The sequence below is a fragment of the Scomber scombrus genome, chromosome 11 (assembly GCF_963691925.1).
Source record: "Scomber scombrus chromosome 11, fScoSco1.1, whole genome shotgun sequence".
Classification (NCBI taxonomy): domain Eukaryota; kingdom Metazoa; phylum Chordata; class Actinopteri; order Scombriformes; family Scombridae; genus Scomber; species Scomber scombrus.
Window position 1 is genome coordinate 13,005,892 of NC_084980.1, and position 23,516 is coordinate 13,029,407.

The following is a 23,516-nucleotide window of genomic DNA, read 5'->3' on the forward strand; positions in this document are numbered from 1 at the left end:
ATTTGGCAGGAAACGGCTCCGTTCAGCTGCGTCTAAGACACCTAAAAGCGTCCCAAAAGTTTTCACTTCACACTGATTCTCTCCACCTCCCGAAGACAGTTTCCAGTCATGAAGAAACAAAGGAGGAAATGAGAAATATGAACATTCACATTAAAAAGGAGGAGATGAGCTCCTGGTAATGAGCTGCTTGAATGTTCATACTGCAAAAGAAACGCGACTGTGTATTAAATTTCACAATAATTTGTTTTCTGAATGTGAATGGAAGCAGCTGATTATTTCAGTAAATAATCAGTTTGTTTTGATATACGCTGTTTTTATATTACATTTGGTTTCATGTTGAGGATTTTCAAGCGTCCTTTCTCGATTAAAAGTGCGCATGTTCGTCATTTTTGTGGCCTTATGTATATATGGAAATCGCATGTTCACTACAGCAGCTAGCTTTCAGAACACAGAACAGCAATCTTCTTAGTTTCAACACCAGGCATTCAATCACTCAATAGAAAGCTAAAAAGAAAATGTGTATGAATTCCTTGACTGCTTAAAAAACAAATTAAAATACACTCCAATCCAACATTTTTCAGTGTAAGCCATATTTATTTAATATTAAATAAATGTCTACCTGTTCTATAATGATCAAGGATTCAGATTCAGTCAATACTCAAATGTTTAAGCCACTTTGCCTCCACAAACTTCAGACATCCCATTGAGAATGTTAATTTTAATACCTGGGTGCTATAAACACCTTTATAGTTTTTGTCATATAAAAACAAACTTCAAAATACTTCTCAAATCATCTCTCTTAACCTATGTGTAATTGCTATTTGTACATCAAGTGTAATGTATTACAGTTGTCCTTTTAGATAACACTGAAGCTACATGTTGAAGGCTTTCATTAGGAGTGGTCATATTGTCGGTTGGCTCAAGTCTACTGTTGGGCCTGTGGTTTTAGCATTTGCATTTGTCGCAGTATCTGTAACAGAAGTTACATCTAATCAGTATAATAAAAATGGTAAAATACATGCAGACACTTGTAGTAGGTGTGACTTGTGTTCCCCAGTCTGGCTCTGATGAAGACTAAAACCCTCAGTTGGCCCTGCAGGATCATTGCAGTCCACCCGGTCCATCTCTCCAAGACAGAAGTAGATATTTAACTTAAGTGCTGCGAAATATTAAATATTGTATCACAGACGAGCAAATATATCATCCTAAATGATTGGTGACAATATTTTGATCAGCCTTATTGATTATCCTGTGTTCAAACAGCAACGGTCTAGTTGGCCATGTCAGCTATTGAGGTTCGAATATGTTACATACACCACATCTCCTCCAGAGATAGTTCTACTCAGCAGTTGCTTCTCTCTAAATTTTGCATTCATTTACTCCATATTAATAAAACATGCCATGAATAATCTCTCGGACAGTTGGATATCAGCACATGTAACTTTAAGGCCTTTTGATGACCCTTCTCAGAACAGGTGACCTGATCCTTACCCTCCCCACAGGTCTTTCTGGTTTTGTCATGTTTTTTTTCTGCTGTGTGCTCAGGTCAGTTCCTTTATAGCTTATATGCACAGCAATTATCTCCACAACTACACAGTCTATGAGTGTTTTTCACATGACACATTTATTATTGTTGTGTTGATTATGAACCTTAGCTATTATTAACCTTTTAGACTCTGTTGGTATTATTGAACTTAACTGAGTTCACTTTGCACTGTCTAGTATTATAACAAACACAGTGTCGTCTATTTCTTGAGTTAACTGTCTTTGTACAAGCACAGACACTGTCATGCACAGAGCACATGAAACCATCCAGGAGTTTCCTTTTTGGCAACTCATGGATGTTAATTAGTTGTTGATGATTAAATAACCCCGGACTAAAACTTTAACCTTTGAACCTTTAAAAGAGGGCAGGCCCTCTTTTTAATTTTCCTTTTTGCTCCAGGAAACCCATTACAATGTTTAAGTGCAGGCTGATTTGAAGTTTGCACCGCATAACCTCATTACTATGATAATTATTAATGCAGATATTATGTTTTGTGTGATGGATTACATAATATTTAAGCATAAGTTTGCAGTTTTTGTATGCATATACCCTCATACAATCACATGTTCTGCCACGTGCCACACATACCATCAGTTTGAATGACCAAGTGTTTTATTTCACACATTCGTGACACCAAGCAGTACAGTACAGAGTATAACACTTCTCTACATTCATTGTCTTTATCTCCTCTCTTTTTGCATGATGTTGGTAAAACAAATTTTGAAGGATTATTTCATAAGAATGGTCAAGTAATCCTACTAATTTATAAAAACTCATACATTAAATAAATCCATCCATACTGTAATTTTTATTGCAGTAACTAACTTGAAAAGAAAATGTAATCTCATAATGTTAAGGAAACAAATATCCATAGTATTAGGATAAATTGTAACTCCCAGAAGAGGGGTTATTTGTTGTTTACTATAAGCCCTTTTGGGTTTCTTACCTCTCCTGCACAATCCCTGCTGTCACTTTTGATCACTTTGTGCTAATAAATAAAGTAAACTATTATGTTCCCAACTTTAAAACATATTAGTATAATTAACCTGAACAGTATCTGGTAATGTATTGGGTATATTTAAAGGCAACATTAAATAAATAAGTTATTTAAACACAGATTTATACCACCATCATCTGGAAGAAACACATTGAACAGCATATATAAAAAAAGAAAAATAGGAGTGATAAAAAACAATTACTCCAAAATGTTAACATGGAAAAGATAAAAATGTGAGTTTCATCATGAAACAACATATGTGCAAACATTTAACACTCAGTCTTATTCAGTATAAATATTAAATTACTGGTTTCTTGACTCCAGGCAAAATGTGCACAGCAGACACAAGTACAGCACAGTGGGAGTGAGGTGGTAAAAGTCTAAAGGAAAGTAGTCAGACAACAAGTCGACTAAATTTCAGTGTCGGAAATGAACCAAATACTTTTTGTTGCATCTCAAAACACATGTTAAGTACACTTTTCATACATTAATAAATACTACTGCATAAAAAGCAAGCCAATTGCTGCATTAACTGTGTATAAAATCTTCAGCTGGTTCCAAGTTCTTGTGAGTCAGATTTGAAATTATCTCCAATCTCTGCACAAAAAACAAAATGAATCCCGTTGTCCTTCAGTGAATAAACTACATATGCAGCTGTCCACTCAACCACCAAGCACATATCAAACATACCACTACACTACATTATGATCATTTCAGATATATAGTGTATATCTAAATGTAGGCTAACTAATACTGTGTGTCAGAAAAGTGCTTTGATAGTTTAGATAATGAATTCATACACAGCAACAGAGTGAGTCCAGTTTGGCTCTGTTTGTTCAGCCAGTGGATGGATCTTACAAGCTAACTTCATCTGAGATAAAAACACACTTCCATGATGATCTTAGGAGAGGAGTTGAGTTGAATTTAACTTTTCTAACTTTTTATATTTAATTTTTCTCGAGCAGGTAAAACAAACTATTATAACTACTCCAAAAGTGGCACTTAATGTTTTCTAAAAAACTTCAGATCCAGTCGTGATCCCCAAACAAGTGAAAGAATGCATCCACCAGACGCCTGTCAAATGACACAGTGCAGTTTATCATTTCATTATCTGCCCTCCTTCCTCTTAACTTTTCAACTATTACTATATATACTTTTTATGCCATTTTCTAGCCATTGCTCCTGTGCTCCCCTCTCCCCTGCCAGGCTGAGGACTTGCCCTCAGAGCAGGCTGGCCAGGCTGGTTGTAGGTCCGTTCTGAGGCTGAAACTGCACGGGGGGGAGGCCGTCTGTCCACTGGAGCACAGCACATTACACAATGATTTCTTTCAAAATCTGAGGAGAGTGGACTGATTCGCTGTATCTAGGTAGACTGACAGTATGTGGACTGATATATGCTGTGCTTACACTGATGAGATTGTGCTCGGGGAGGCTGCAGGCTGCGATGTGGTCCTGCCGGGACTTGCTTGGAGAAGTTTTGATGCATCTGGGCTGCCTCGTGGGCATCCATGGTGTTTCCACAAGCCTTGTTCAGATCTGCTGGGAACACATCTATGTGAGTACTGATGACCACATCATGATCCTTCGTCTCTGAATGAGCCCTGCACACTTCTAATTTAGTTGTGGCTTCATTGCTTTGTGCTATAACTGCTTGAGAAATCTCTGCATCATCTACAAGGACTTTCTCCCTCTTCTCCGTGACTGCTGAACATCAGTGCAGAATGGTGAGTTGAAAAGAAATACCTTCTGTTTGATTCTAATGTAAAATATATTCATTCAACTGTTTTTTATCAATAACCTTTTTTGTCGTTTTAGAGATTTGCCTACCCGAAATATACCTATCTAATGGGAATATTGCAGTGAAATGTATTGACCACACCTACTGTACAGTATGTGCTCTATAGGATGAAGCTTTTACATTTTGGACACACCATGAACTTCCCTCTTGCACCCCCATCAGGCCAAATTGTAAACTTAAACCCAACCTCTGAATTGCCACCTACATCTCAGATTATTTTAGCCAGTAAGAATGAAATTCAATCTGTTTATCAACCTACTTAGGATCAATAACGTATTATCTAATTTTAATTGTTGTGTGTAGTGAACATTTTAGCTTATAGGGGAGTCAAGGTTTTGTTTAAATAGATATAAATATATAAATTAATTTTTGGAAAATATGTGCTGTATCAAAGCAAAGCATCACCATGAAACCTATCACTGACTTCAGTGTGAGGTAAGGTTGGCAGTACCTTTGAGAAGAGCAGAGGACCAGAGCTGCACAGACATGTCTGGGATCTTGCTGGCCAGCTGCATGGCAGGAACCACCATATTGTTACTTTCCTGGAGAAAATATGGAACCAGAAAGGCACTCATGATCAAATTGCAGCCCTAATATATTACTGCATGTGATCTAATACATGAGATGGTAGAGATGTATACTCACCCTGTGATTCAACAGAACGAAGAAGATATGACCCAGTAGGACTAGTGAGCAGGCAGTCAGCTTGTTTAGATCCTCAGCATTCGACATTTTTAGAGTCTCCCTTAAAAATCTTCTGTTGGTGCAAATTTACATGTTAAGCTTATTTGCTTTAAATACAAAGACAAAACATCAAAACCGAATGTAAGTTTGCGCTTATTAAAATGAAACAGAAGGCGTTCTTACTTGGCCTCATTGTAACGTCCCTGGAAAAAAGACAGGAGTCCCCTGATGTAAAAGGCTGCAGCTCGTAGACAATGAGAGCTGAAGAAGTCAAAGACATATTATTTTAAAGGACTTGAACTAAACATGGAACAAACATAATATGATGTTAGAAAAAGCGCTTTTAGCCAGTCTGTTTTTTCAATCAGGGCTTCTCGTGAGTGGAACTCCATTCCAACTCACATTAGAAATCTTTCAAATTATGCTGCTTTTAAATAATAAAAAAAAGTGGTTAATTAGTGGTCAAAGCTGTCAACATTAAATTTGAATGCTTAATTTTCCTCCATGTTTCCTGCTCTGCCTGTCGGTGCTTTCTGATGCCATCCGTCATGTTGTCTGTCAGCTTATTAATTGTCTAGCATTATTGTTGCTTTTTGTGCATGGCTTTTTATAATGTGTCTATTGTCTATGTCTTGCTTGCTTGTGGCCTGCTAGTTTGTTATTGTGTCTGGTGTAATCAATTGTGTTGATGTTGGTGTTGCTGCTTAATGTTGTTCTTGTTTTTGTCTGTAGCAACTGTCTGCTGTTTGAGCTGAGTCTTTGTTAGCTTGCGTGTGTATGTATGGATTTTTGCATTGTTTTTTGCTTTTTAGTCTTTAGTCAGATTTAGTCTTCTTATTTTTCAACGTATTATTTGTATTCCTAAAACTAAATATTTTTATATTCTTTTAGGGTGACTATTTAACATCAGTCCAGGGACAGCAGATGTAAAATAGCCTTTTGGCTAATTCTGGCATGTTTACATTTTGTTAAAATGTTTTATTAATGTGCATTGTCCCTGATTTCTAAAGCTTTAAATAAAAATAAAAACATAAAGCTGGTGACTCACCTCTTGTAATGCTGCAGCTTTGTGTCCAGTGACCAGCCGACACATGATGATGTGCTCCAGTAGGATGACTTGGAACGTAGACAGGATGGGCCTGTTGTCCAACACTTTGAACAGAAACAGACGGCTCAGGGTTAATTGACATCTCTGTCACTGAGGAGGAAATAAACAGCAAGTATTCAAACAAACTTACTCTTCAGCTTCTCTAGCTGCATGAGAGCTTTGTCCGTGTACTTCTGCGCCTTCTCTAAATAGTCCGCCTGCATCGAGTGCATCACCGTCACCTTTTAACAAAACATGATATTTCAGTCACTTAAAAGCATGACCCTCTGTGTGTGTGACAGAATCTCACCAGGTACACAAGTACACACATATGTTCCTTGGGCAGCCAGTGGAAGAGAGCGGCTGGATTAGAGGGAAGGATCTCATCGTCGTGGAGAGTGGAGATGGTCTGGATACACTGCTGAAGCTGCTTCAGACACAGCTTCACGCTCTTTACCTAAACCCAACATGTAGATCAACAGTTTGACTTTGTCACTTTTGGCATCATATCCCATTAGAGCTGCAACTAATTATTATTTTATTACCAATTCTTAATGTGTCTTCTTGTCTATATAAATGTAGGAAAATAGTGAAGATGCTGGTTTTAGAGACCATGGTGATGTCTTTAGATATTTTGTACTGTCTGATCAGCAGTTCAAATCCAAAATTCTTTAGTCTACAAACATTTATGACACAAAAAAGTGTTAAAAATCCTCACATTTGAGATTTGAGAAGATGGAACCAGCAATATTTTTTGCAAGTGTGTGTGTGTGTGTGTGTGTGTGTGTGCGCATGAGCCTTCAAAGGCGCTACATGAGTGCAGTCAAAATTAGGTGCCAATTCATTTTCTGTCGATCAATTAATATATTAATCGACTTATCGTTGCAGCTCTGTATCTCATCATGAATTCCTTTAAATTTTACACCATGAACTCGAAACCAAGAAGAAAGATGTTGCTGTTTGTCCCAATATTGACTACAAGTGTTAAACTTCAGGTCTCAGCAGACACCAGTTTACATTCCTGTTCATTAATTTAATCAACAACAGCTTTTACAGCTAGTTTAGGGTTAGGGTGAAAATCATTCATTGAATAAGCTTTCATTTTACATTTCAAATGTTTGTGTGAAAAATGTAAAGACCCATCATATGTTAGTAATGAGATTTTAAGATTGGGAAGATACCCCATTTAATATTGTATCTGAGTCTGGCATTTACATGATATTGGATAACCACAGTGAGATATAATGAATAGATACATCTGTACCTGTCCAGCATCCAGGTAGTGTGTAACCTGCAGCACCAAGAAGAAAACTCTGAGGGACTCCTTCTGAATGGCGTTTCCCTGCCAGTTCTCTACAATAGTCCCGCACAGCGTCAGCAGAGGGTGCACTTCGCTCAGCTTCCTCTCCATCAGCAACAGCTGCAAACCCCACAAAGGCACATGCAGTTTACAGAGTTAGATCTTGACACTAATAGCATATAACGCACATTTGAATGTGCAGTGTGAAAAATGTAGAGGCATCTAATGCAACAGACTTGGCAGAAATGTAATATAATATTAATAAGTATGTTTTAATTAGTGTATAATCACCTTAAACTAAGAATTATTGTGTTTTCATTAGCTTAGAATGAGCTCTTGTATCAACATAGGGGGCAGGTCCACATCCAGAGAGCTAACCATGTTGCACCACCATGTCTCTACATTATGCCACTAAATCCTACATACTACACCTTTAATTTGCAGAGTATGATGTGAACTCACCATTCCTTTACTTAATAAGAATAAAGCTCTGAAAGAAAAAGAAAAGAAAACTAAATGATCATTAAAACACAAATCAATGTGGAGTCCCACTGTGTTTTCAAACATAAATCTGCTCCCATTTACCTAGTGTACTCTGAGCCCATGACTCTTGCGTACTCTGCTCCGACTCATAGCAGGTCACAGGCGGATACCAAATCTTTCTCCAGTGCATGTAGTTGCTGAGAGAGAGAACGTACTGCACATGACTGAGACTAGTTTCTTACTGCCAGTTGAAAAAGCAGTCTGCAGTGTCAGTAGGGAGTCTGCTGAGAGATCTGGATGGCCTTACACAGCACTGGCTTTGCTGAGTCCACCAAGTTCTTAAAAAAAATTACAAAGATGAGTTAAACGAAGAGAGAAAAACAACCAGCAACAACCGCTACAGAAATACAGGAAATTGTTTTACTTTTGTGTTTGAGTAAAAGCCTAATTATTATTGCTATCTGATGAAACAACATAATGCAGTTTCCCACTGAAATGTGAACCTTTGTGAACTTTTTGCAACACATTATTGTTACAGGATGACTGGATGCAAGTCAGACTGCAACTACCAGTCACTTTCATTATCAACTATTCTACCACAATGAACATCAAAATGCATTTTCTGTCACATTAATGCTCCAAAACTCAAAGACATTCATGATAAAACAGAGAAAAGCAGCAAATCCTCAAATCTGAGAAGCTGGAACATGAGAATGGTAGGCATTTGTGCTGAAAGATCAATGAATTAGACAATTCATCAATAGTCAAAAATAGTTGTAGATTGATTTGCAACAGATGGACTCACCTACCTGTTGACATTAAAACTCTGACAGGATACTTGCTGCTTCAAACTTGACGTCTTCAAATTGAGAGATCTGCAGTAAACCATTGAGGAAAGGCCCCATAATTTGTAAGGTTAGTGCCAAAATGACTCCTGAACATCTTCCTACAACATGTGTGTATGATTATGAGGGAGACGCAATGAAGCTGAGGTACTTGAAGCAATGAAACCTTGTACGGATTTGCATTTCAACTCATATTCAAAAAAGGATACTTGTTGAGATATGAACCACTGTTGAGACAATAATAAAACACTACATTAGTGTCAGAAACACCGGTGATGGTGCAGTGAATGAAAACAGCGCCAGACACACACACAGCTGGACGTGTCTCTGGTCTGTAACTCACCGCCTTCTCCGGGTGAGTCTGGACCAGCTCGCTGTTGAGGTGAGTCTGGGCCTCGAACCACAGAGGCGGCTTGAACGGAATCACTGCCTGCAGACAGTGGACGCACAGGCGGATCTTCGGCGGACTGGAGGTGCGGAAATGTTCTGCAAAGCCCAGCAGGGCCAGGTACCAGGACTCCGGTGAGTCTGTGCTCGCTGCCATTTCAGTCAAAATAACAATTAAAAAGATACCAATTTACTATTGAATCCTGCAGCCATTGCTGGCCTGTCTTGTCAATTTTTACCTTCTTCTTTTTGTGGTGGCACATTATCGCCACCTGCTGCTCCGGAGTGTGTACCGCAGATTAAACGAGAGTAGCATTTAGTAGCACTGTTTACACATAAAATGAAATAGTCCAATAGAAAACAAAACTTGACCTTTTTTTTTTTTTATTATTTATATTAATCTTCCAGTCAAGCTGCAAAATAAAAAAGCAACAACGACCCCAACAATTATGTAAAATGATTGATTATCTGTACCCCCTTAGGTATTGTTTCCTCCTTTGTTTATTTTGCTTTTATTGAATATAAAAAAGCTTCTTGCACAACAAAATTTATTTGTAAGTCATAGTTGAATTCCCTTAATTTCCTTTTCATACTTACTGTGTTTTTTGTCTGTTTTTTTTTACTTCGACTGTTGTCAATGAAATTGAGAAAAAAGATTAAACAAAAACAACCCAAACAAATATATTAGCTGCTGCATTTGACCATTTGTTCACAATTACTGACCCTAGTGATAAAGAATAAGGGAAATAAATAGTCTTGTGTGGAACTATAACCATCGGAATATTTGCCCCTACCGAGCAGATATAAGCGAGGGACACTCTGGCGGCTAGTGTGTTGCTATTCACATATACAGATCCGTAATATTCACGCCCCGAGTTGGTTGCTACTATCAACAAAGAGCGACTACGCAAATTGCGTAAATCGAGACTGCGGTGGTCGTTTCATTCATAACAGTGAAGCAGCTCTCTGTCACTGGGCGGTGGTATCAAGAGGTGATGTGACTTTTGTATTTTATGTTGATATATTTTTAGAACCGGGAACATCCGACATTACAGCAGCTTAACTGCACGGTAGCGTCATTATTTTCTACAGTTATCATCACCAACAGCATCTATCAGCTATCAAACGCTGATAAATCAATCAACGCTATTGATTTGAATCATCACCACTATCACACTATATTACAGAGTGGACGATAACGTGCAAAAATGGCGAGGCGGAGGATCACACAGGAGACCTTTGATGCTGCTGTCCGGGAGAACATGGTGGAGTTTGAGATGGATCCAGATGAGGCTTTGAGGGAGGCTGTGGAGCAATTTGAGTCTCAAGGTAACAGGAAGACCTCTCTGGTAGTTTAGTGGTGTACATTACTTATGATGAGCTTGAATATTGAAGTTATTGTGGAGAAACTGAGCCAGTGAATTGAGTATGAAGAAGTGAATGTGTACACTTTACACACGGAAAGAAGTGGAATTGTTAATGGCCAAATTAGAGCCAGTAATATATATCCGGTCTATTATTGGCTCTAATTTGGCCTCTCTAACATCAGTACTGATGGGTGACAAATTAAAGGAAAGGCCAGTACAGGTCTGAATGCTTGACCCTTACAGTGAGGGGATCTGTTAGCTCTGTTATACTGTGGGGGGTTATTGGTGGTTTGGGTCTACTTGTACCCGTAGAGTAAAGGCTCTCTGCAGTTTTTCCAAGTGATCAAATTTATCCTATGATGAAACAGTTCTATCCTGATGGGAGTGGTCTCTTCCAGGATGACAATGCCCCCCATCCATAGAGCATGAGGGGTCACTGAATAGTTTGATGAATATGAAACCAAAGTGAATCATATGCTGTCACCAGATCTTAATCCAGTTGAACACCTATGGTAGATTTTAGACATGTAAGACAGCGCTCTCCACCACCATCATCAAAACACCAAATGAGTGAATATCTTTCAGAAGAAGGATGTTCATCCTTTCAGTAGAGTTCACAGACTGTAGAATCAATGCCAAGACACCTTGAAGCTGTTGTGGTGGCACTTGGTGGCTCAACACCTCATTAAGACACTTTATGTTGTTTTTTTCTTTTATTTGTCACCCGTCTGTATGTTGGCCACTAACTAACAAGAAATGCCAAAGAGATGTGGTTGAGGCAGTGTATACTTTGTCTAGCAGAGAGCTTATTTTTGACCACTCTCTACATATCTTGGCCACAGTTATTTAGGAAACCAAATTCAATGGTGTTCATGTTAAAGTAGAACTTCTGATATATAGTGATTGAATTTTTTAAGCTCTTGAATGACCGTCAGCCCAAACTGCAGATGCTCTGGTTGCTAAAATCTCTAATTTATGCAAATGTAAAGAAAAACTGTCTCAAAAGTCATGACATCGTGTCTACAGTGCCAGGGCTGGCATTTCACTTAAACCAGAAGGTCTGAGGGTTGGTGTGCATAGTGTTTAATAATGGATAGGAAATACATGGAAAGAAAAAAGTGCAATGCTGAACGTGTTGATGCATCCAAAATGTTACAGCATCCAAACAGACTGCTTCAATGTTCAAGGGCTGTCTAATGAACATGAGGATATTTTAAAATGCCTCTCTATAAAGACAAATGTAAACACCTCTGTATCTTCAGGGGAAGTTCGAATTATTAAAAAATGTTCACACCTCCCTCTCCTCTCAATAAAGTGGACCCCTCTGTTATAAAGAGCTGTCCAGTATCCTGCACACTGAGTTAGGCTGCAGTATGACAGCTCCCTCAGAGTGTGTAGTTTAGTGCTGCTTTGTTAAAGGGAACACACACACACACACACACACACACACACACACACACACACACACACACACACACACACACACACACACACACACACACACACACACACACACCGACACACACACACACACACACACACACACACACACACACACACACACACACACACACACACACACACACCTCTGCGGCCGGTCAGACAGGTGTGGCTGGCCTCTGCATGCAGACTATATGCTGTAAGTTTCTGTTTTTTACTTGATGATTTGTTGTGTGTTAGTACATTAACCCTAATCTGATGTGCGGATGCAGGTGTGGATCTCAGTTGTATAGTAAAAGCTGTGCCAGCTGTGTCAACTGATGATAAACAAGAGGAGCAAACACATGAAGTCTTACAGGTGAGTCTTTTGTTGAAACAGGAAAATGAACTGCATAAGTACGTATTTGTTTATCTTCGTTCATATGTTTTTCAACCTGCAGGCGTTGGAAGCCCTCCGTATTGGAAAAGACTCTGCTGGTGTTACAGAGGTGACCGCAGATCTAAAATGCTTCACTGAGCAATGCTCACTTGGATTTGCTCAGAGGTTCCTGGCTGCCCAAAAAGACGCCTACCCCATCATCCTCTCCTACTGCAAAAGGAGTGTGGAGGAGCAGGAAGCTGTGTTGGCCACCATGTCCGCCCTGGCTGCACTGACAGATGGACAGCCAGACTTGTTAGATGCAGAGGGCCAGCAGTTCCTTTTGAACGTCCTTAACAAGTACCGGGCAGATTCCTCTGTGACGTGTGTTGCTATCTGCGCAGTACGTCACTGCTGTCTGAAACACGAACAGAACAGGCAAGATTTGGTGAAATGCGGCGTTCTCCCTCTGCTAACGGGTGCGGTTAAACAGCACAGTGGAAGTGCTGCGCTGGTCAAGGAGGCCTCTGCAGCACTCAGGGTCATGACCTTTGACGACGATGTCCGAGTCACATTTGGGCATGCTCACGAACACGCCAAAATCATTGTTCTAGAGCACAATGGACTGAAGGTCTTAATTGAGGCTGCAAAAGGTAAAACCAGCTAATCCCTAATTTATTTTGGGTTGAGCTACCATGTTTTTTCTAAATCAGATTTTTTAAATTATGCGTTTTGATTTCATTCATGTAATTTCTTTTTTTCTTGTGCTCCTCCTCCAAAGCTCACACTGACAATACTCCTGTCCTGAGTGAGCTGTGTGCAACTTTGTCTCGTCTGGCTGTAAGAAACGAGTTCTGTCAAGACATCTGTGATCTGGGAGGACTGAAATTCATGATGACGCTGCTCGCGGAAAACTATGAGTCACCGGTAGAATAGAAAAACAAAACAAGGGATTGTGATATAAAAGTTTCAAATTCCATGTTCATTCTCACTGAGCTGGTTTTCCCCTTGCAGGAGTTAGTTAGGCAGGTCCTGAGCGCCATACGAGCTATAGCAGGAAATGATGATGTGAAAGATGCTGTTGTTGGTGCAGGTGGAGTCCAGCTCATTGTCATAGCCATGAACAGACACATGAGCAATGCTGCTGTAAGTTAAAGGTCATATCTACATGCTTAGTGACTGTGAAAGAGTTTGAACAAATATCTACTACAGATTTTCGGATGAAGCAAATATCCACAGATAATGTTCATATTGTTGCAGGTGTGTGAGCAGGGCTGTGCATGCCTCTCTGTCCTTGCTTTACGTAAACCCAACAACTGTCAAGTCATCATGGAGGAAGGAGGAACCTTGGCTACTGTGCAGGCTATGAAGACGCATCCTAATGTATCCATTGTGCAGGTATAATTCTGTTAATCATTAATAATTAATATGCCTACTTGGAAAAAACAGGCCTCATGACAGGTCCGCTGTCTATTGTTTTTTTTTCCTCTTTGATAAACAGAAACAGGCCTGTATGCTGTTGAGAAACCTGGTTTCACGTATGCGTAACTTCAATCAGACGATCCTGGAGATGGGAGCGGAGCTCCTGATAGTGCAGGCACTAAAGATGCATGAAGACTGTGGTGATGTAGGTAAAGCAGCCCTCAGAGATCTGGGATGCAAGGTGGAGCTACGAGAGCTGTGGACCGGCAAACATGGCAGCCTCACCAACTAAAGGTGGAGGAGAGCAGCTCTGAAAACGAAACATGCGTATCACGAGTTTGCCTGAAATGCATTTGTCAGGCAAGACATTACTTTCTTAATCCGAGCATAAATATTTGTGATGTTCGTACGTATAGCCAGTAGTTGAAACAGATGCACACGTGTTGAGCTACACATACCTATAGACATATTTGTAGAGTCCAGTTGTTGCAGAGGAGGGCTGCGACTAATGATATTTTAATTTGCGATTAATCTGTTGATCATTTTCTTGATTACTCATTCAGTCTCTAAAATTGTGAAAAAGGCCCATCTCAACATCTTCCAACGACTATCTTTGTCCGACTGACATTCCAAAACCCAATTATCTTCAAATTACTGACACAAAACAGAGAAAAGTTACAAATCCTAACATGTGAGAAACTGGTACCATGAAGTGCATTTTTGTGTAGAAAATGACTTAAGCGCCTGATCAATCATCAAGATACTTGTTCGGTCAACTGGACAACTGTTTGATTATTCATTTCAGCTCTACTTTTGTGCATTGCACAATGCCAGCGGTCCATACACAACACTTTTTCCCGGTTGAATAAATCCTTTTCAAGGTTTTTGAAATCTAAACGGTCACAGCAGTCCTGTTTTACATATTGTATTACTGTTTTATTTCCTTTACAGTTATTTAATCTCTTAACAAATTTATGTTGAAGAGTTGTTAAATATACATTTATGTGTTTTGAGCCATAGGTAAATATAAATGCATTTGCTGCTATGCAAATAGTGTAACTTCACTGTTTTTTTGCAGACTCCCTTCCCATACTGGCAGAGCCAAATTTTGACATCTATTGAATGTCTTATTTTTTACTGGCACTTTTCTTCTTCATGAACATTAAAACAGTCCCAAGTCAAGGTTCACTTATTATCTTTCCTGTGTTTTCAGCTGTATGACAGAGTCTTCACCAGTGAGAAAAAGGTGGCCTAGTTGTCATGAAAATTGATCTGTTGACATGTGAGTTCAACAGCTGTGCTATTTCATTCATAGTTATTTAACAGTTCTCATCCATGTTGGTTTTAAAGCCATGCATGAAAGTTAACTGACCTTTTAACAGTGTAGTCTGACAAATAAGAGAAGTGTGTGATAGGATTGGCAGTCATGGCTTGAAAGTGGACTCTGAAGTGGGACGGTTTTTGTCTACTTTAATATTGTTTTTTAGTTGTTATGTACGATATTACAATGTTAAACTTAAGTCTCTGAAAATAAAGAATCACCACTGACAACAACATATTTTTACCCTTCAGTTTGAGTGTGTCTTATGTGTGTTAATGTATTTGCTAAGATGAGACTAAACTCGGCTGGAAATGCTTAGTGCTCTTCATGGACAAGAAAAAACCTCAGAAGAAACAACAGTAAACCCAGTTTGTTGCCAATTGTCTCCTACTCACGCCCCTCTAACTGACCTATCCAAGCACGCCCCACCTCAGCGGGACTTCATTTCCCACAATCCCCCTGCACTCGTCCTTGTCAAACCAAACCTCGCTCTGGTCAAGCTAACTGCCCCCGGTAACGACAGAAACACAACAGCATGGACGGCACCAGTCACTCAAAGTCACTGCAGGACTGATGAAAGTGAGAAATATGTGGAGGACAGTGCCTTCAACACGGGGAGACATTTTTATCAACTCAAGTTTACTCTCAATATTTTCGTTACGCTGTTAACGAAACTACGTTAGCCTAAGTAGTGACTGATGCAGCGGGAAGCTAACAGCTAGCTGTGGTTATCTAACTAACCTGCTGCTTCATGTAGGTGTGGACAGAGATTCAGAGAAAACCTGCTAACCACTCGGAAAAAACGCACCCGGCGAACGACAGTAAAACGTCAGACTTCTTCGTGCTGGTGTCAAAATTTATCAGGTAAGATATGTAATTGTTAGCTAGTGTTAGTAAGCGGTGACAGCTGGCTGCAAAGGCTATCTGTGTTATGTCAGTGGACAAGTTTAGACAAGACTGGAGGTGCACTTACATTATTCAGATACACAAGACGAGCAGCGTGATGTGTGTTAAATGAACGTAAGATTACCTCACAGGATTGATACCACATTGTGTTTAAGGTTATGATGTGTCAATATTGAACCAGATGCGTCAATTAATATTTCCAATGAAAACGTGGGATGAAATGCTGCTACAAAATAGGCAAAATACAACATCACAAACTAGCTACATCAACAATGTCTAACAGAGCATTCATTTTTATTTCTATTTATCCCTTATTTTGTCAAGAAAGTCCCAATGAGATACATGATCTCTCTTTCTAGGGAGTCCTGTCAGTTTCATGTCAAAAGAAAAACGGACATAATAAAACATACAATACATAAAAGCTGCACAAAGTAAAGAATAAAATAAGAGAACCATTAAGGCCACACCATAGATATCAATAAAACATTCCACCTTAAGTCAAAGTTGTGTAAAACGGTAACATGTTTTCTTCAGGGAAGTTTGTAAAAGACCTTTTTAAAGGTATTCGGACATGCAGTCAATCCCTGAAATGTTCAGGAACATTTCCTGCATGGGGTGAATGGGAGCAGGGTTTAATATTCAGGGAAATCTGGTCTGCCAATTTCCCACCGCAAGGTCTAGTAACAGTTCAGGGAAAGAGGGTTTAACTTAATAGTACTTTGCAGCTGCTTCTGTACCCAAGGTGTGAAAAAGGAGAAAGTGGTTTTACCAAGCTCTGAGTGCAACCTGCAGACAATTAAAGAATCCAATTAGTAGATCAAGTACTATAGTTGCTGATAGGATAGCAGTAGGTAGAAACGTGTATTTTTCTATTTGGGTTTTGGACTATTATCTGTCTGACTAAACAAACAATTTTATGACATTAAGTCTCAGGTAAATTGTAATAATGATTTTCTGACGAGTACTGTAATTGGGAAAATACATACTGACCTTCATTGTTAGGAATTGTTGTTCTTGTTAGTTAGTATCATTTTCAGTCATTTATTATTGATATGTGGCATATTCTGCTGTGTATTAATCACTATTAATCACACATACAGCACTACAGATCAACACAGCTGTCTCCATTACTCTGTGTGCAGCATGGGAATGGGGGACTGGCCTGTAGATGTCAGCTGAGTAAATCCTGCAGCAAAGCCTGAGGGGATAACAAACAGACGAGCTAACAGTCAGGAGGAACAAGGAACTGTAAAATGATATGAGTGAAGGGGGCTGTAGGGAGGGGCGAGGTTACAGGCGATGAGTAAGGACAGTGACTGAGGTGAAATGGGGCACATTGGGGGTCTAACTGCTCATTTCAGGACCTGGCTTGAAGCCCTGTTGTACAAATGCCAATGTTAGTTGCCCATGACTACCCCCCTTCTCAGCAGCACACCCTCTGTCTGCTCTCTTGTCTCATTTCTTTCTCTCTCCATCTTGTTTTTCTTGATCCTCTTCACTGTTGATAAACCTCTTGTGGCTCTGCATTTTCCTCAATAGTTTACAGTTAAAAATAACTACAGCTGCAAGGATTACTCAATTAATCGATTAGTCGATTGACAGCAAATTAATCCCCAACTATTTTGATAATAGATTTGTTGTTTTGAGTAATTTATAAAGCAAAAAATATTTCCCAGCTCAGAAATGTGAATAGTTTGTTTTCTTTAGTGTGATAGTAAATTAAAAATCTTTGAGTTATGGACTATTGGTCAGGACAAAAGAAGACATTTTAAAACGTGACCTCGGACTCGTGATAGACTTTATATAGTTTTTTTTTAAACTATTTTTTGACATTTTATAGACCAAACAACTAATTGATTAATTAAGAATTGTCAGATTAATCAGAAATAAATTTTAAAAATTGTTAGTTGCAGCAGTATATATAATTAAAAATAATTTTCTGCTCCAGTTAATTAAATGTGAAGATTTGCTGTTTCATCTGCTTCATATATTTGTATCAAAATAACTTTTTGTTATTCATACAGTGGATCAGATATAAATCTCGATATGACCCTGTACATATATTGGCATCAGTGTGTGTATAGGACATCTGATCAGTAACAGAATAATAACAGAAAAGTGCAGTACAGAAATGTTAAAGGTAGGTTAGTTTAGATTGTTTTATGTTATTTTCTTATGTAAAAACTAAATCATAGCGAATAAATCATAGTGTCCAGTGTCCAGGTTAGATTTAGGTACAATAAACAATTTAATGATATTACGTGAGAGTTCTGGTCAGCCGTGATATACTGTTGACATTTTTGCTGTTGTGTAAATTGTACGTTAAAGACAAAATGATTAATTGAAAGTAAACAGCAGGCTAATCTACTACCAGTCAGGCTCAATTATTTGCCAACTTCAGATTGTAATTTAAGATGGTTTGATCAGTGATTTGCTGTGTTTTCTATGTAACAGTAAACCAGAGTGTCTGTGGGGGTTGAATGTTTCATGAATAAGTGATTGTCTGGTAAAATGATTAGCTCACTACAAAGCATGCAGACATCATTGTTTGTTAAGGTAGTTAGATTGCCCCAGATCATTTTCCTCCTTCTAAAGTTCATCTCGTGGAAGATTGTTTACTTTGTTGTCCAGAAAGTACTGATTGTACAGAGATGTGGGCACACTGTGTAATCTTGTATTACGTTAGCATGGGAGAGGCTTCAATGGGCACCTTTCACCTACAAGTCCTCACTTTGTCCTTCAAGAGATATTTCTGGGCGTTACTTAGCTCCACTTTGCTTCCTATCTTTATATATCCTTTAAAGGTGGGGCAGTCAGTGAAACTTAACTGGATAACTCTGCAGGTAACTATTTACAAGAGCAGTGGTTCATGACACTGTGGGTGCATTAAGGGTGCCGTCAGATTATTCTCTTTTTGCTGTACATTTTCACATTTGCCTCACCCTATGGAATTCACTCCCCCCTCACATCAAAATCTCCCCAACCCTCTCCTCTTTCAAATCTGCACTAAAAACACACCTTTTCATACTAGCCTTCAACTCCTAGCTCCCACTGGACTCGTCATGTTTTAACCTTTGTTTTTGTCTTCTTTTGTTTGTTTGTTTTTTAACCTTTTATAACTTATAAACATTTGTTTCATAGTTTTAAATAGGGAAATAGGGAAATTGTAAAGCGTCTTTGAGCACCGCATAAAGCGCTATATAAGTTTGATTTATTATTATTATTATTATTATAGCTAAGTGACAAAAGATCTCATGGCTGCCGGATGCATCATGCTTTCTGGCACCTCAGTTTAATAGTTACTGTCAGAGTAAAAGGGAGTGGAAGGATTTGTCACTGTAAATATAGAGCTCGAAGAAATGCTGGTACATGTCAGCGCCCAACACAGTCTGAAGCAACTGAGCCTTAGCAGACCAAAAAGAAACCCCAACCTGTTTAATGAAACTTACTCAACTAATGGCTTTAAAAAAAAAATAAAAATCCCTGTTAATGGATTACCATTTATAAAAAAATAAAAATAAAAAAACGAAAAGGAAACCGCTGCACTAGAGGTGTATATTGTATTAGTTTGAAGATAATGATCCTCTGTTAAACGTCATATACTGACCTGACACTACTTTAGTCAGCATGATGAATGCAAGAAGATATTTCTTTGTTTACAGGGCTAGATGTGAACCGTTTGCTGCTCATTGCCACATGATGAGGTTATATTCTTGAATGCAAAATCAAATTATATTAATTTGATTCCCTGAATGATTGATAGTCATACTATACATGACACTTAATCCTAATGCAGTTTCCCTGATGGAAGAAGAGTAGAAGCTAAAACTGACCTATCTTTCTCTCTCTGACCTGTCCTTCTCCTCTGTAGCTCTCAGAGCCTGCGGTTTGCTGCCTCGCTGGTGGTCGAATTCATGAGCGTGCTCCGTGACAGCAGTGTATAGTCCTCGGGGATGGGGAATGGAGTCCAGGAACAGCGGGCATCACTCACACAGGGAGAAGTGCTACCCCAGGCTTCGTCCACTCCGTTAGAAGTGAGCGACAATGTGAAATCATTTAAACACGATACTTCCTCCCACACAAAAAAACAAAATGCACCACAGCTCAAGTTAATATGTAAATTTTAGTCAATTGTCTCGTCTAGAGATGGATGAGATGCTCAGTTAACAGTGAATGATGCAACAACTCCTTAGATGTCAATGTAGTCATGGTGATTTTCTAGTTTGTTTGAATTATCACAAATGAAATCTAAAAGTTGGTTTGAGCCCAGACAGCCAGTATTTCAGGATCAAAATGTATTTTTTCAGTTTTAGCTTAACGTCACTTAACCATTGAAAAGAGAGTTCTGTGTGTAGATGATGACTTAACTGTTAAATCACCACAATATTAAAATAAAGTTCTATTTTGATTTTATCATTGTTTATTTTTATGATCAGCTTGTTTCTAGGGAATTTAAATACATTGCTAAAAGTGAGTAATGAAAAAATGATCTCATTGTTTGTTTTATCTGAGAAAAACCATGTGGCTTCAAAGCTCTTTCGTTCATTTAAGGACATCAGGTCACATTTGTTTGTGAGCCCGTAAGTCAGATATTGTCTGTTATCCTGATGCAACTCTAGTTTAATGATCTACAGCAACCCAGACACAACTTTCTTCACATCAGGACAGCTGTATTTACAGACTTAACAGAATTAACTTTGTTGGTGACACTAAATGTGATTCCTCCATCGCTGCGCAGGGCCTGAGGCAGACTCGGTCTATCCTCAACTCGCTCTTCTCGGGGGCTTTAGCGGGAGCTGTGGCCAAGACAGCTGTCGCCCCTTTGGACAGGACTAAAATCATTTTCCAAGGCAAGTTGGATGATCTCTGCTGACGTAGAAGTGGAAGCAGTTTTTACATTTTTGTGGATTAAATGACCCACATTGATGACGTTGGTTTTATCTTGACTTTATGTCATGTTATAACTCCTTAAAGTACAGTGTGAACACTACAGCACATGTGTAATTTCTGTTGTATGTATGTTTTGTTTTTCAGTGTCTTCAGCGAGATTCTCTGCCAAGGTAGGTTTGATCTGGTATCATATCAATATATTTCATCATAATATTTCCTGCCAATTGCTTAATAAAACAGTTGTCTACTTCTTATCCATATACACATCCATTACATCCATTACACATTCACATTAGACTGTACATCATCTTTGTCTGACTGTGAGTATTTATATGTTTACAGGAAGCCTACAGGTTGATCTACCGCACCTACCTGAAGGATGGCTTATTCAGTCTATGGCGGGGGAACTCTGCCACCATGGTGCGCGTCATCCCGTACGCCGCCATCCAGTTCTGTGCACATGAGCAGTACAAAGGGTTACTGGGAGGCTACTACGGCTTTCAGGGGAAGTAAGTGTCAGGTAGAATCTAATGCTGCTTATTTAATAGTTTTTAAAATGTTTCATGTTGAGTAATAACAACTTAAAAGGCTGATGATTGTCTTCATCTGTGTTTCAGGGTCCTGCCTCCATTTCCAAGGCTACTGGCCGGGTCTATGGCTGGCACCACAGCAGCCATGCTGACGTATCCTCTGGACATGGTTCGAGCTAGGATGGCTGTAACGCCAAAGGAAATGTAAGGCCAGTTTTTTTTAGTTCTCCACACACAGTTATTGGTGGGTTAGGACACCTCAATACCAACTAAACCAAAGCAACACAAGAGTGTATGTATTGGTGTGAGTGTGGATCTACAGCGTTCAGGTTTAGGATGAAATATGAAGCCATGATGCTACACAGTGATTCCCTCTGACATAAAATTGTTATAGTGCAATCATTGCAGCCAGCATTTTTTTATCAGGTCCTAGATCTGTTAGGAACGATGCTTCTGTTGCTGACACATTTGTAATTTTAGGTACTGATAATTAACCAATATTCACTGCTAAAGAGTTGATTGCTGGTCTTAAATTTTGCCAGACTGTGTGTAGCACAGATTCAGTCCAAATCTATGAGTTAACTGCGTTGACCACCTCCACTAATTATTAGTTTTAAATTGTATTAGTATTAAAGGGGAAATGATGATTAGTAAGTCCATACTCATATTTTTTGGTTTTGTTTCTTGTTTAGGTACAGTAACATCCTGCACGTGTTTGTGCGGATTTCTCGAGAAGAGGGACTGAAGACATTGTATCGAGGTTTTACTCCCACCATTCTGGGTGTTATCCCCTATGCTGGTCTCAGCTTCTTCACCTATGAGACACTGAAGAAATTACATGCAGGTACTACATTAGCATAACCGTGTCCTGTGTATCCATGCATTTCCCTACAATCACTTTCTTTCTTCACATGCACAGTCACCTCCAGGCTTGTTGTTATATATACAAACACTTGTTCCTCAAACCTCATACCTTCAATGCTCCTCTTTCATATAGAGGAAAGTGGTCGCACGCAGCCCTACTCCTATGAACGTCTGGCCTTTGGAGCTTGTGCAGGTCTCATCGGTCAGTCGGCATCTTACCCTCTGGATGTGGTACGACGACGCATGCAGACTGCAGGAGTCACAGGTCACACGTACGGCACCATCCTGGGCACCATGAGGGAGATCATGTCTGAGGAAGGGATTATCCGCGGACTCTACAAAGGTCTCAGTATGAACTGGGTCAAAGGGCCCATTGCGGTGGGGATCAGCTTCACCACCTTTGATCTCACTCAGATTCTCCTGAGGAAGCTACACCAGATGGGCTACACGGCTCGATAATGTCGAGGAAAGGAGGATGACAGGGATAGCGGGATGAGGAGGAGCATCCCTTTAGACCCTGTAAGGAGAAAATGAAAAAGTGATGAGTGTGGATTGCGGGATTGAAGGAAAAACACACACTGTCTCAGGATGCGTGGGTAATATTAATGTATTCTCCCACTTTGTCTGTGTGAAGCAGGGGAAGTACAGTCCCTGTAGATGTGAGGAATGTTGGATGGTACCAAGTACCTGTACACACTGTTGTCGTGGACATCTAAGTGCAATATGCTCAGTGATTTTATGTGCATATGTGTGTACACTTTATTATAACACTCCCGCCCTCGTGGACCAGGCCTGTGAGTGTGTCCATTAGTCAGAGTTTGAAGGTTCACACTCACAAACTGACGTCTCCCAACTGCCTTGTATCTGCTTAAAACTGACACCTTCCAATGCAATGCAGGTTGCCACTCATTTAACTTTTAAAATGCATTAGATTTGAAAAGAGTAAAATATGCCCCCTTGAGATTTTGTTTTGTTGTGATTGAGTTTGTTTTAAGGAATTATACCAAAGGTGAAGATACGAGCTAGCTGCAGATTATATGTGGTGTTTGTATATTTAAGCACAAACGTTCTTGCCCAGTACCGAGGAAACAGCCTCGTTACTGCCGTCACACAGTCAGTTTTTTTTTGGAGTTGAATATATTCAAATCACTATGGGTCTTTTGTTGTTCTCCTACAGATTGAATTTTAAAAAAACTTTATTTTACAGGTGAGCAACATTTTTACGCCAGTGCCAACATAAATGGAGTGTATAGAGTGCCCATATTATTTTATCTATGTTTTCACTAATCAT

The 23,516-nt window shown here is 39.3% G+C and overlaps 3 protein-coding genes across 3 annotated transcripts; 2 read left to right on the top strand and 1 right to left on the bottom strand.

Moving 5' to 3' along the window:
* Positions 1–3,764: 3,764 nt before the first annotated feature.
* mau2 (MAU2 sister chromatid cohesion factor) lies at positions 3,765–9,285 on the bottom strand. Its single transcript, XM_062429226.1, is given in 15 exon segments — positions 3,765–3,839; positions 3,951–4,001; positions 4,003–4,079; positions 4,793–4,883; positions 4,987–5,098; positions 5,209–5,228; positions 6,074–6,164; positions 6,397–6,569; positions 7,377–7,532; positions 7,875–7,902; positions 7,998–8,092; positions 8,138–8,233; positions 8,705–8,770; positions 8,950–8,967; positions 9,084–9,285. Coding segments are annotated over 15 exon segments (1,350 nt in total). The 5' UTR covers position 9,285.
* Positions 9,286–10,078: 793 nt separating this feature from the next.
* On the top strand, positions 10,079–15,244 carry armc6 (armadillo repeat containing 6). The gene is made up of 7 exons (XM_062428971.1): positions 10,079–10,456; positions 12,207–12,292; positions 12,375–12,945; positions 13,074–13,219; positions 13,307–13,438; positions 13,553–13,690; positions 13,794–15,244. Exons 1-7 carry the CDS (start codon positions 10,336–10,338, stop codon positions 14,004–14,006), a joined length of 1,407 nt encoding a protein of 468 aa, XP_062284955.1. The 5' UTR covers positions 10,079–10,335; the 3' UTR covers positions 14,007–15,244.
* Positions 15,245–15,532: 288 nt separating this feature from the next.
* slc25a42 (solute carrier family 25 member 42) lies at positions 15,533–23,188 on the top strand. The gene is made up of 8 exons (XM_062428961.1): positions 15,533–15,899; positions 19,813–19,975; positions 20,680–20,791; positions 20,976–21,001; positions 21,174–21,340; positions 21,449–21,565; positions 22,054–22,205; positions 22,359–23,188. The coding sequence occupies exons 2-8, from the start codon at positions 19,895–19,897 to the stop codon at positions 22,682–22,684; spliced, it is 981 nt and encodes a 326-aa protein (XP_062284945.1). The 5' UTR covers positions 15,533–15,899; positions 19,813–19,894; the 3' UTR covers positions 22,685–23,188.
* Positions 23,189–23,516: the final 328 nt, after the last annotated feature.